Source organism: Lytechinus pictus, chromosome 7, assembly GCF_037042905.1.
Source record: "Lytechinus pictus isolate F3 Inbred chromosome 7, Lp3.0, whole genome shotgun sequence".
NCBI lineage: Eukaryota > Metazoa > Echinodermata > Echinoidea > Temnopleuroida > Toxopneustidae > Lytechinus > Lytechinus pictus.
Window position 1 is genome coordinate 42,239,456 of NC_087251.1, and position 12,926 is coordinate 42,252,381.

At 34.0% G+C, this 12,926-nt stretch overlaps 1 protein-coding gene across 1 annotated transcript; it reads right to left on the reverse strand.

Moving 5' to 3' along the window:
- Nucleotides 1-1,399: 1,399 nt before the first annotated feature.
- Nucleotides 1,400-12,249, reverse strand: LOC129264395 (enhancer of rudimentary homolog). Its single transcript, XM_054902270.2, has 4 exons — nucleotides 11,498-12,249; nucleotides 9,765-9,852; nucleotides 8,466-8,586; nucleotides 1,400-6,090 (listed from the first exon to the last, which is right to left on the reverse strand). Exons 1-4 carry the CDS (start codon nucleotides 11,498-11,500, stop codon nucleotides 5,997-5,999), a joined length of 306 nt encoding a protein of 101 aa, XP_054758245.1. The 5' UTR covers nucleotides 11,501-12,249; the 3' UTR covers nucleotides 1,400-5,996.
- Between the last annotated feature and the right edge of the window lie 677 nt (nucleotides 12,250-12,926).

Below are 12,926 nucleotides of genomic sequence, written 5' to 3' on the forward strand. Positions count from 1 at the left end.
GGTGAATGAAAAGAAGTGATTTATGAGTTTGATAAATTTGTTTACTAAACTCTTATGTTATATTCTCTGGCTTGTTTTTAGCATTATTTCTCTAATTTAGGGGCTTCTGTTTCTTTGTTTATGTTACTTTCTTTACCTCTGTCCCGTTTCTAAAATATTGAATTATTCTCAGCGATCTGTTTCACTTGATCTTATTTTAAACGCACAACAGTCCTTGATTGAACTGACATACTCGAGTCCCACCAGTGTATCCAACGGAAGCATTCATTGTTCTGCCCAGCCTGATGATTTTTTTATTGTTGAAATGAAATGCCCAAATAAGATAGGCATATTGATAATTGTTGCTGAAACTTTGTCTACAGCTGGGTCGAAAATAGAAATAGAATGATGAGTAGATGTAGTTTTTGTTTCTACACAACTTCACAGCATGAACAAGTGCCGACCTGCACTTTGTTTAGTTTTATATTTCTTTTTATAAGAGGTCTGGTTTACATTTGAAATATAATATATTTGTGTTTTTCTTGTTGCAGATGCTGTCCACTCTCCAATAAGACAGTGACCCCCCCCCCACTAGGATCTGTAGAATACAAAGCACAGCATCAACAATAGGAGAGGTCTCTCTGTATCACACCTAATCAAGTCATTGTATATGGGTGTGTATACATGTAATTATGTGTATAGTGGCCTTGGGAAATGGGGTATCAAATTACAGTTTTAGTTTATACATATCTTAGGTACATATTAAAAAAAAATGACACTTAGATTATGTTTGTTTATCACATTTTTTAAATGAAATAGTTGTTTCAATTTAAAAAAAAGTAGAAGCAAAAATTAACATGTTTTCATTGTTTTTACACTATGTACTCAAGATGAAAATTCACATACATATACACTAACCATTTAAAAACATACATCTTTAAGATGTCAAACTTTAAAAACTTTTTCTGACGCTCAGAGAATTGTGACTGTAAAAATAAGAACACAAGAGGGCGCACATCCACTTTGGAGAGAAGACAACATGAACAAAAAACATGAACAGGACTCTCTTCCTGGCTTTTGAAATGAGCAAGTGCCGACCTGCACTTTTTTTAGTTTTATATTTCTTCTTATAAGAGGTCTGGTTTACATTTGAAATATAATCTATTTGTGTTTTTCTTGTTGCAGATGCTGTCTACTGTCTAATAAGACAGTGCCCCCCCCCCCCAGTAAGGATCTGTAAAATTCAAAGCACAGCATCAACAATAGGAGAGGTCTCTCTGTATCACACCTAATCAAGTCATTGTATATGGGTGTGTATACATGTAATTATGTGTATAGTGGCCTTGGGAAATGGGGTATCAAATTACAGTATTAGTTTATACATATCTGAGGTACATATGAAAAAAATGACACTTTTAGATTGTTTGTTTAATCACATTTTTTTAATGAAATAGTTGTTTCAATAAAAAAAAAAGTAGAAGCAAAAATTAACATGTTTTCATTGTTTTTACACTATGTACTCAAGATGAAAATTCACATACATATACAAGAACCGTTTTAAAACACATCTTGAAGAAGATGTCAAACTTTAAAAACTTTTTCTGACGCTCAGAGAATTGTGACTGTAAAAATAAGAACACAAGAGGGCGCACATCCACTTTGGAGAGAAGACAACATGAACAAAAAAAAACATGAACAGGACTCTCTTCCTGGCTTTAGAAATGAGCAAATAGATATCTTTATACATGAAGTACAAAATCCCTAAAGTATGTGCAGTGCTCTGTTAATACACAGATGTACCAGTGTGATTCAATCGACACATTATAAACACAACTTCTCCATCTTGAATTTTGGTTTATATTCTTCAAAATAAAAAATCAGAGATAAAGAAGTAGATAATATTGGGTTTGACTCTATTCACCATGCTTATAAGCAGTTTTCTTCGTCAAAAACGATCATTTGTAAAACATGAATTAGCATACAGACATTGGTACCATTTCCTATTTAATCTTAAATCGATATGAAATTTTTGTTCATTTGTTCCTAAAAAGAATGGTACAAAATGACGTATTTGTAGAATATCACAGAATTTCCTGTTGAATTCTAGGTTTCACAAATGTGTCATATCATATCTTATGAAAACTCTTATCAAAATGGAAAAGAAAATATCTGAAAAAAAAATGACATGGCATATGACCAAGCAATCATTGGCTTAAAGAAGTACCAAGTCAAAATATAAAATTATGAATATAAAGAGATGGTTATAATTATTGAATAACACAGCATTTTCGTACATAAAACTGTTTTGACCATGAACACTTTATCACCTTTTTAGTTCAACACATTTGTCATTTTCCATATTGTAACAGGGAACTGATAAACATATCAACATCAGGAAAGGATGTTTGGTGTTAATATGACTAAAACTTATTAAATTGTGGACTTACGATGTGATTTTCTACCCTTCTACACCCACTGCCTTTTAAAAATATCAAGTAATATTTTTTTTATACTAACACAAGTTTTAAAACACTATATTTACACATTGATAAAATAAGCAATGATTCCTTTTTTTCTGAAGGAAGGTTCTTGCAATTTCATATAAATCAAACCAATTTGGAGCAAAGGACTATCAACTTAGAAACAAAAACCACATAACAAGTGATGAATGGGCCGATGACACAAAAGTGGTCTCGAAGAAGAAAAAAAAATCTTGATGAAGTAGTACTGTAATTAAAGTTTGCTTGACCAATCTATACGTCCTGGTCATGTATTCTGATTTGAAAAACTAAAATAAGTAGATACAAGTTTTACGTTCTTTTTTTTTTACAGCCAAGCAGTAAAACTTTCTGAAGACTTGTTTTTATGAAACATTTTTTTTCTTCACAGATTATGCATGCATCCTGAAATGGCTAGGACCTATTGCTAATTGTAAATGTATCTTCAGTTACTACTAAATATAACAAGTGGAACGCCTCTGGCAGTCTCGCCTGCATTACGCAATTTAATATAGCAGCAGTGCTAACTTTGAAAACTACTATAAAATAATCATTAACAAAAACATCATTCATATAATGACATAATACCACGTTCATTGACCATAAATGACATTTGAACAGAGACTTAAGACTGTCAACTACACCCATGTCCACATTTCATTCACTCTATCCATAAACTTTCAAAGTTATGATGGCACTTCAACAATTACCCCAACATGGCCTAAGTTTATTGACCTTAACCGACCTTTGACTTGGTTTTGTGACCTGAAACTCACAGGGGATGTTCAGTGATGCTTGATTACTCTTATGTCCAAGTTTTATGAACTAGATCCATAAACTTTCAGAGTTAGGATGGTAATTTAACATATACCCCCAACACGGCCAAAGTTCATTGACCTTAAATGACCACCATTGACCATGGTCATCAGGTCATGTGACCTGAAACTCGCACAGGATATTCAGTGGTACTTGATTAACCTAATGTCTAAGTTTCATGAACTAAATCCATAAATTTTCAAAGTTATGATGGTAATTCAACAAATACCCCAAACTTGGCCAAAGTTCATTGACCCTAAATGACCTTTGACCTTGGTCATGTGACCTGAAACTCAGGCAGGATGTTCACTAATACTTGATTAACCTTATGTCCAAGTTTCATGGACTAGATCCATAAATTTTCAAAGTTATGATAGTAATTCAACAAATACCCCCAACTTGACCAAAGTTCATTGACCCTAAATGACCTTTGACCTTGGTCACGTGACCTGAAACTCGAGCAGGATGTTCACTAATACTTGATTAACCTTATGCCCAAGTTTCATGAACTAGGTCCATATACTTTCTAAGTTATGATGTCATTTCAAAAACTTAACCTTCGGTTAAGATTTTGAAAATAATTTTCCCAACATGGTCTAAGTTCATTGACCCTAAATGACCTTTGACCTTGGTCATGTGACCTGAAACTCAGGCAGGATGTTCAGTAATACTTGATTAACCTTATGTCCAAGTTTCATGAACTAGGTCCATATACTTTCTAAGTTATGATGTCATTTCAAAAACTTAACCTTAGGTTAAGATTTGATGTTGACGCCGCCGCCGCCGCCGTCGTCGGAAAAGCGGCGCCTATAGTCTCGCTCTGCTATGCAGGCGAGACAAAAACGCATTTTACTAATATGTTCTTCCACCAAATGACACATAAAACTACTTGAAAGTGGTCTATGGCTTTTACATATATATCTGAAAATGGAAAAATGGAAAAAGTCAAAACTAACTTTTTCAACATGATCATGGTGATTTACAGAATTTGTATGGTGGGATACACCTCTAGATTAATGCAGACTATTACCAAAAGTTCTCATCATGGGGGGGGGGGGGGGGTTGCAAGAGTAAATTTTGATTAAATGTCAAACTGAAGTGCAAATGTACACATGGTATTCAACAAAGCAATCTCACTGATTAATATGCAGTAGAACTTACGACGTCCCATGTGTATCAAATCACCAATAAATGAATAGGTTTCATGCATTATTTCATGATGATGATGATCCACAGCATTCAGATTGCGTCATATTTCTGTTAAAAACATTCATAACATATATAACTTGGAATTTAAACGTAATTCTTAGTCACACTTAATATCTGTGAAACACCCTCCTGAATATCACCCGAACTCTACATTTCCTTAAAAAATCAAATTGAATGTAAATGAAAGGTGTTAAAAAAAGTCTATTTCAGCTAAATGCATGAGATCAGGTGGTGAGTGTCAGATAGGTAATAAGAGGTGCAAACTAAAACCCAATACAGTACAAGCTCACCGTAAACCCTGTGTAATATCTCATGAAAATGTTGAATGAGATATAAATGGCAAAGGGTAAAATGGTAAGTCGGAATTTGCATTACATACATTGATTAGAAAAATTCAGTGATGATAAAGTTTCCAGTCAATCTGAAGAAATCTTATTACTTATTCTTTAAAAACCTATTAAGGATGCCAACTTTTACAAGATCTCATTACGTGATGACTGATCTGATAAGCTCCAAAAACTAAAGGTGTCTTTCTCCAGCAGACAAAGATTAAGGAGGCTTCCTTTCCATCAGAAAACTTTAAATGAGAATGATGCAACAGATAACAAAATGACTAAGTTTTATATTGGAATAAATTTACTGTCTTTCTCCAGCAAACAAAGATTAAGGAGGCTTCCTTTCCTTTAGACAACTTTAAATGAAAATGATGCAACAGAATATAATCAAAACACACCAAAAATAAACCATCCATATATCAATCAACTATGAATGTAAAATGTCAGCTGTATATCACCAAAGTTTCATACTTTTAACAAACAAAACTACAAACATACTCTTATATTTGCAGTATATGTAAAACAAAAAATAAAAATCTCTTCCTAAAAGAGTTGGTACATAGTTATTCACTGGTCATATCTGATATTTTGTTTTCCCAAAATAATATTCAAGAATTCGAGTAAAATGATACTTGCTGAATAAGTTAACATCTGACTAAGACATGATTCCATATTACTCTTCAATCCCCTTGACACACAATGGTAAAGTGATGTATTGTAAAGTCAAGTCAAGAATTTTATGACTGCTAGTAATTCTACTTCATTTTCATGTTTTTCCCACTTTAATCAGATTTCTGGGTTTTTTCAGATTTTCTGCAAAGTAGGGGCCTCTCGGATACTAATATGGTAAAAAAGAAAAGGGGTATTTTGTCATTTTTTAATCACTCTATCATTCCCTCATCCTACCCCCTCAAAAAAAGAAAACTGTTTTGCAAAAGCAAATGTTACATATCATATCTCACCTCAATTGTGCTTGTAAATGTAACAAAAATAATACAAGTAACCCACAACACTGAGAAAACATAGCAACTCCATGATCAAGCCTTCCAGTCAAATACAGCATAATGTGATCTCAATCGAAGTTCCATCATCTTTTTTCATCGTAAGTTGTAATCAAATGTTCAAAGTTTGGATGAGAAATCTTGGATCCACGTAGTCATCACTTAGCCGCTTGCTTCCTGAGCGTAAGGTATATCTTCTCCTTGATCCAGTCCTTGTTAACAGGAACATACATGTTTGCAGTTGGTTGGAAGCTGAGATGAAATACAAACAAATAATGTATTCAATTATTATCATTGTCATATAAAACAAGTGGAATGCCTCTGGCCGTCTCACCTGCATCACGCGATTCAATATAGCAGCAGTGCTGATTTTGAAAACTACTATAACTCGCACAAGATGTTCAGTGATACTTGGTTACTCTTATTTCCACGTTTTATGAACTAGACCAATACACTTATAGAGATATGATGCCAATTCAACAAATACCCCCAACATGGCCAAAGTTCTTTGACCTTACATGACCTTTGACCTTGATCATGTGACCTGAAACTCGCACAGGATGTTCAGTGATACTTGATTACTATTATGTCCAAGTTTTATGAACTAGACCAACACACTTTCAAATTTATGGCTGTAATTCAACAAATACCCCAATTTGGCCAAAGTTCATTGACCCTAAATGACCTTTGACCTTGATCATGTGACCTGAAACTTGCACGGGATGTTCAGTAATACTTGATTACTATTATGTCCAAGTTTCATGAATCAGATCCATAAATTTTCAAAGTTATGATGGTAATTCAACAGATACCCCCAATTCGGCCAAAGTTCATTGACCCTAAATGACCTTTGACCTTGGTCATGTGATGTGAAACTCATGCAGGATGTTCAGTGATACTTGATTAACCTTATGTATAAGTTTCATGAACTAGGTCCATATATTTTCTAAGTTATGATGACATTTCAAAAACTTAACCTTAGGTTAAGATTTTGATCTTAGGTTAAGATTTTGATGTTGATTCCCCCAACATGGTCTAAGTTCATTGACCCTAAATGACCTTTGACCTTGATCATGTGACATGAAACTCAGGCAGGATGTTCAGTAATACTTGATTAACCTTATGGCCAAGTTTCATGAACTAGGTCCATATACTTTCTAAGTTATGCTGTCATTTCAAAAACTTAACCTCAGGTTAAGATTTGGTGTTGACGCCGCCGCCGTCGGAAAAGCGGCGCCTATAGTCTCACTCTGCTATGCAGGTGAGACAAAAAAAACCAAGTTATTGAATTCTAAAGTTTAGCAATATTTTGTAAAAAGATTTATCTGCATGTCGTTATGAATATTCATTAGGTGGGCTGATGATGTCACATCTCTACTTTCCTTTTTCTTATGTTATTACATGAAATCATAATTATTTCATTTTTGCATACAAGTGTGAATGAGGTGTCTCCCAAATAAGTTGCAGCAATGAATATCTAATGAGTTAAATCAGTTATCAATGCAATCTTTTTTAGCTCTTGGAGGAAAAAAAATGACTTAACATAATTTAATGTAATAAATTACAAAATAATAAGTTGGGATATAACACAATCAGTTTGCTCATTGAATATTCATGAAGACATGAATATAATGCAAATCTTTAAAATCCTATAACTTTGTTATTCATTGTCCGATTTTGATAAAATTTTCTGTGTTTTGTTGGTCTGATTTTATCCTATACCTGTTAAAATCATATTATTTTCAGCCTGTAGAACCCTTTTAATTTTGGGACAGTCTACAAGTAATGATACACTATTGATAAGAGAAAGGATATTGGGGGATGGAAATCAATGTTATTTCCTTGCAACACCCCAAATAACTTTAAAAGTGTGAAGAAACTGAAGATTTTTAATTTTTTCTTCTAACGGAAAAGACCACTTGGCTACTTTATATGTGAAATATTTAATTCTTAACATGCATTAAAATTCATAAAAAATATACAAAAGTGACTGTGTGACATGAACTTTACATATCACCAATTGTGTGGATATGATCATTTTTGTGAAATTCAGTAAAACTTATGTCATAACCTTATTATTTTACATCTAATTTCAATGAAATTTTTTATAGTGTTATGCTTATTTTCTTTTTCTCTAGTTTATTTAATCAATTGATAACTTTATGGCATTAGCTTTTTGAAATTTTCATAATTCAGAACCAATAATTTAAAGTCAAAGTAACAGAAGATGATTTTCTTCTTTTTTTTTAATTGAAGGTTGGCAGAATTTGTATCAGTTTTATGTGATGACGTCAATAACTAAACGAATCATTAAATCCTGTGACATTTGCACGTCAGTGGATTTCCTGTTAGTGGATAAAATATTGTAGTGCAAACTTTAAAAAATACCTATTTTCGCACAGTGAAGGATATTTTTGAAGTTCATAATTTCAATCACTATTGAGAATCATGCAAATAAACACACAGAAATAAAAGGTGGAATGCTTTCCATCTCAAGACGTAAATTGCATTCAAACTTGTATTAAAGTGGTTGATATATTGAACCTTGAATCTTTGAAAGTGATTTACTCTTTTGGTTCAGGCATTCGAATGTTACTTCGTGAAACGCACTAGTTTACTCAACTTACACCAGGCAGCTAAGGTCTGTGAGGTTATCAATGAAATCAAAGAGTTCACTGATATCATATGTGATGGATGGGCTGTTAGGATGCAATCTCTTCAGGTGTTCTTCAAAGATCCGACAAATTCCTGAATTAAAGATAAATACCAGTTGTGGTAAAAAATATCAAAATGAGTTCGAATAGAATCCAGTGAAATTACCTCCAAAGTGTCCGTATGTATAAAGGAAAAATATGTGCCAAATTGCTCAGGAAGAAAATGTGTAATAGCTTAGAAATGAGCAAAATAAACACGGAATTCCATCAAATGTCGGGTATTTTTTGAAGCAATATTAATATATGTCCCAGTCCCACATATGCTTTTCTGTGTTAGTGAATATCATTAGAATTATCAATTTTGAGCAACGATTTCACAATTTTACAAAGTTAAGTTGTCATTAATGTACCAGATCTAGATATATGATAATATTTTGACTATTAACCTTGATTTAAAAGACTTTCTCATGAAATAAATGTTTGCTGCAACTACTGTCTTTTACCTTTAAAGTCAATTTTTAAAAAGATGAAATTCCAGTTAAGGTAATGAACATAAAAAGAATTCAGAACACGGCAGGCACATTTCATACTGGCCTATCGCAATCAAGGTTTCCATGGTATTTACAATAATTGCAATGTTACCATCGTTAAGTCTTTATGAATCGGCTCGGCATGAGGTACTATGCTATAAATACCATGCAAAATCATTCTGTAATAAGGATAGTAATAGCTCAGTAATCACATTTAGCACAGCATTTTACCATTATATGTAGATGGATCATATTCCAAGCTATTATCAATGCACACACCCATGTATATATGCCTGTGTTTACCCGTGTTTTCAGCATATTCATGAGCTAGTTTTCATTTGTCAACTTTTAGTTCGGCTTTATGTCATAACGATGATTATATATCAGTAAAGATATATAATTTGACTTCATAAGATGAAAATGTTTGTAATTTGAATTTTTTCTCTCAACAAGCTCAGATACATAAAAGAAACATATACCTGTATGCAGATTCTAACCAAACATTTATATTCATTCTCCAAAACTCAAGTACTTTTAGACAAAATTAATATTGCTAAAAAATTATCATTATATTGAGTCTTATCCCCAGATACTCAAGGATTTCATGTATAACAGACTGGAGTTGAATTTGCAATAACTGATAATTGACAGGACTGGGATCATAATCAAAATCACTACTTGACTCTATCCAATTTATCATATATATGTAAGTGTATACTACATGTAGATAACAAATACTCACCTTCCATGCATTCTCTCACCGAATTGTAATCCGTGTAAGTTCTTGTGTCCGCTATCTCTCCTGGCTGAATCAACAGTATTGTATGAGACTGCAATGAAAGTGTGAAACGATATTTAAACATAAGACAACCATACAGTTATTCTTAAGAATACTTTACTATATTTCCCAAAATTATTTGAAAAAAAAAATATGAAAAATAAATCAAAAATCTTAGTTTGTATAGGCAGAAATAATTTGTGGTTGTACAACATTTGCTCCTGCGACAATTGCTCTGGGCTTAATTTCATCTTAGATGTAAGTTTTAGGTAGCAATATAGGGTTAATTTTTGGTTTAGTGTAGGGTATAGCGTTAAACCCAGGGTTGAAGTTGGGTCATTCGATTAGTGAGTGGAATTTAGAGTGGAGAAATTGTCACCAGAGCAAATGTCATGAAACCTAATTTGTTGTTTAAACAATCAAGCAATTATTTGGGGGTGGGGGGGGGGGATAGAGCACAATTTTCATTTTCAATTGCCAAAATCGATCAAGAGTAATAATCTACGGTGTAAGTTCTGATTGGAGTCAAGCAAGCAGTGGAATTCCACAAGGAATATTTTTGGACCCATTCCATTCGACATCTTCATAAATGATTTACCAAATATCTTGGAAAATTCTGTGTTATTGTGCTACTGGCAACTCGAGTTTAACAATATTTAATAAATGCAAGGTTTTACATTTTGGGAAGAACAATTCAAGAAGTGTTTACACTAGGAATGGAGATGAATGGAAGTGTGTACACGACCAGTCATCATTCTTTGACTTACTATTACCTATTAAAAACCAGAGAATAGATTCAGTGGACTGAATCTATTGTTCTCTGGTTGAAACAGGGTTATAGAGATATAATAAATAAATCCTTAAATGGGGACCTCTGGGAAAATAATTATTAATCTTGTGATTGTTACTAGTAAATGTTCACTGCTTGTATCAAATCAACTGAGCTACATATATTAACATTGAATGTATGTAGCAACACAAATTTTAATAAAGGGGCCTCATTTTCCCCATTTTGATGGGGCAAATAAGGTCCTCTGACAACAGTGTCTAATGCTAATATGCAAATGAGATGAATTTTCATATTTCTATTGGATAATGTAGACCTATTGTAGGCTAGTGTTAGACATCTAATCATGTTTCTACTGCTATGAATTAAAAAGATATGATTGAATTATGAAAAAGGAGGCCTTATTTATCCCATTGTCCCTTAAAGATCAGTTGGACTACATGTAGTACAGGTGTGGAAAGATTTGAAACCTCCATTCCTCAACTAATATAAAATAAACTGTTTAGATATTAAATCATCAATACCAGAAGTGAAGACAGGAAAATCTACAGAAAGTCTTTATTTTCTGTACCCGATGTAAAAAATAATTTAAAGAATCAAATTTTTTTTTTTAATACTTAAGAGCCAAGTTGTATGATGAATGGAATAGGTGTAATGGAAACTGTCAGTGTAAAAAAATCAAGCATTTGTCCCAAAGAAAAAGAGAAAATAAGCCAAACATTGCCACCCTTATTTTGCCACACATGGAGTCTTGGACTCGGACTCACGGAGATACAAAACAGAGTCAGACTCAGAGAACAAGGTTCATGAGGTTATTTATATGATAACCTTGTTCATTGAAAAGAATGAGTGGTTATAAAATGATATATATATGGGGAAAATAAAACAAAAAATAATAGCAATATCATACCATAATTATTATTATAATGAACCTTCTGTTTGATACTGATTAAGATTAAGTTCCAACTGGCGAGGTGAGCGCGCGAGGTCCAGATGCTGTATTGTCGATGCTGTATTGTCGAAGTGCCACAGGCTCAGATCAGACTGTGATGGCCAGTGTCGGTGGGGGTGAGTCTAGGCCAGCGCCAGGGCAGGGCCGGGTACCGCCAAGCAAGCCTCGCTGGAGCTGGAGTCGCGTCGAGCTCGAGACAGCTGAAAAGAACCTAGATGCAGATCTCAAGTCGCAGGTTTCAATTCAGGTTCCGGGCTCGTATACCGTAAGAGTTATTATTTCAGCAATAATACAAACACGGAATGTAGATAACATGAACAAAACTAGTCAAATCTGTCCAAAATATGGGGCCTCACAAATAAACTTGTCACACATCAAAACAACGTGGAGTACGGAAGCCATTCGTTGGTTTATTACGCGGCCGCGCACGAACGCACGACGAGTGTCGACGGCTGACGTGACGTGACTGACTGACTGACACGTACGTGCTGCTGACGGAATGTATTTTTTTATCTCTGGAATGAATGAATGAACGCACAGGCAGGTTCGGTTTATATACACAACAAAAAAAGTAAGTCCCCCCCATAGAGATGTATACTAACTACGCTAGAGTGCGGAGTCGCCATAGGCGCGCGTACTTAACTTAACGTCTGTGATTGTGTGGAGCGTGGCGGCCATTGCTCGATAGGTATAGATTCGCAAAAGTACCCGGATGTACCCATAGCTCGTGCGTTGTAACGCTGTGAAAAGGGGTGCCGTCTCCGGCCTTTATCTTGAAGAAAAGAACACAACCTCATAAAAATCGAAAATATGAATGACAAATTGCATCTCAATACACTATTAGAGTGATTACATGGGGATTATGCTATTAATTTGGCATTTAAAAAACCTGATTTCTCGGGATGAAATTCTAAATAATTTGCATTTACCTGTCCGTTTATAGGCCTGTAATAGATAACAATGTTGATATACTATCATATAAACAATCATATAAAAATAAAAACATACAGCGGACATTAATAGAAAGATTGACAATTAATTCAAAAGACTGCAGTGAATTAACCCTTCTCTGGATTTCCCTACCTTTAACTGCATCGCCGTCCTCCTTCCATCCTTCCCACATATACGTCCTTTGATTCTATGTTTATGTTGGATATAATTTTGTAATTTCTATATAGGCCTACATGATATGTAACTTGCTTTAATTTGTATGAAATATAGGCCTATCATTTTTATATATTAAGTTGTACAATAATTCTGTATAAGTTAGTGTTTTGATCTACATGCGCTGTTAAAGGGCATCCCATTATTGTTCTTGGTGAGCAGTGGCGTAGCTACGGGGGGGCCTGGGGGGGGCACGTGCCCCCCCTGAGATTTGGTGTGCCCC

Excerpts from the sequence above, each read along its gene's own strand:
- LOC129264395 (XM_054902270.2), bottom strand. Across the intron at positions 8,587-9,764 it reads GGTGAGAGAATGCATGGAAG|GAATTTGTCGGATCTTTGAA; the intron begins GTGAGTATTTGT and ends TCTTTAATTCAG. Across the intron at positions 6,091-8,465 it reads ACAGACCTTAGCTGCCTGGT|CTTCCAACCAACTGCAAACA; the intron begins GTAAGTTGAGTA and ends ATTTCATCTCAG.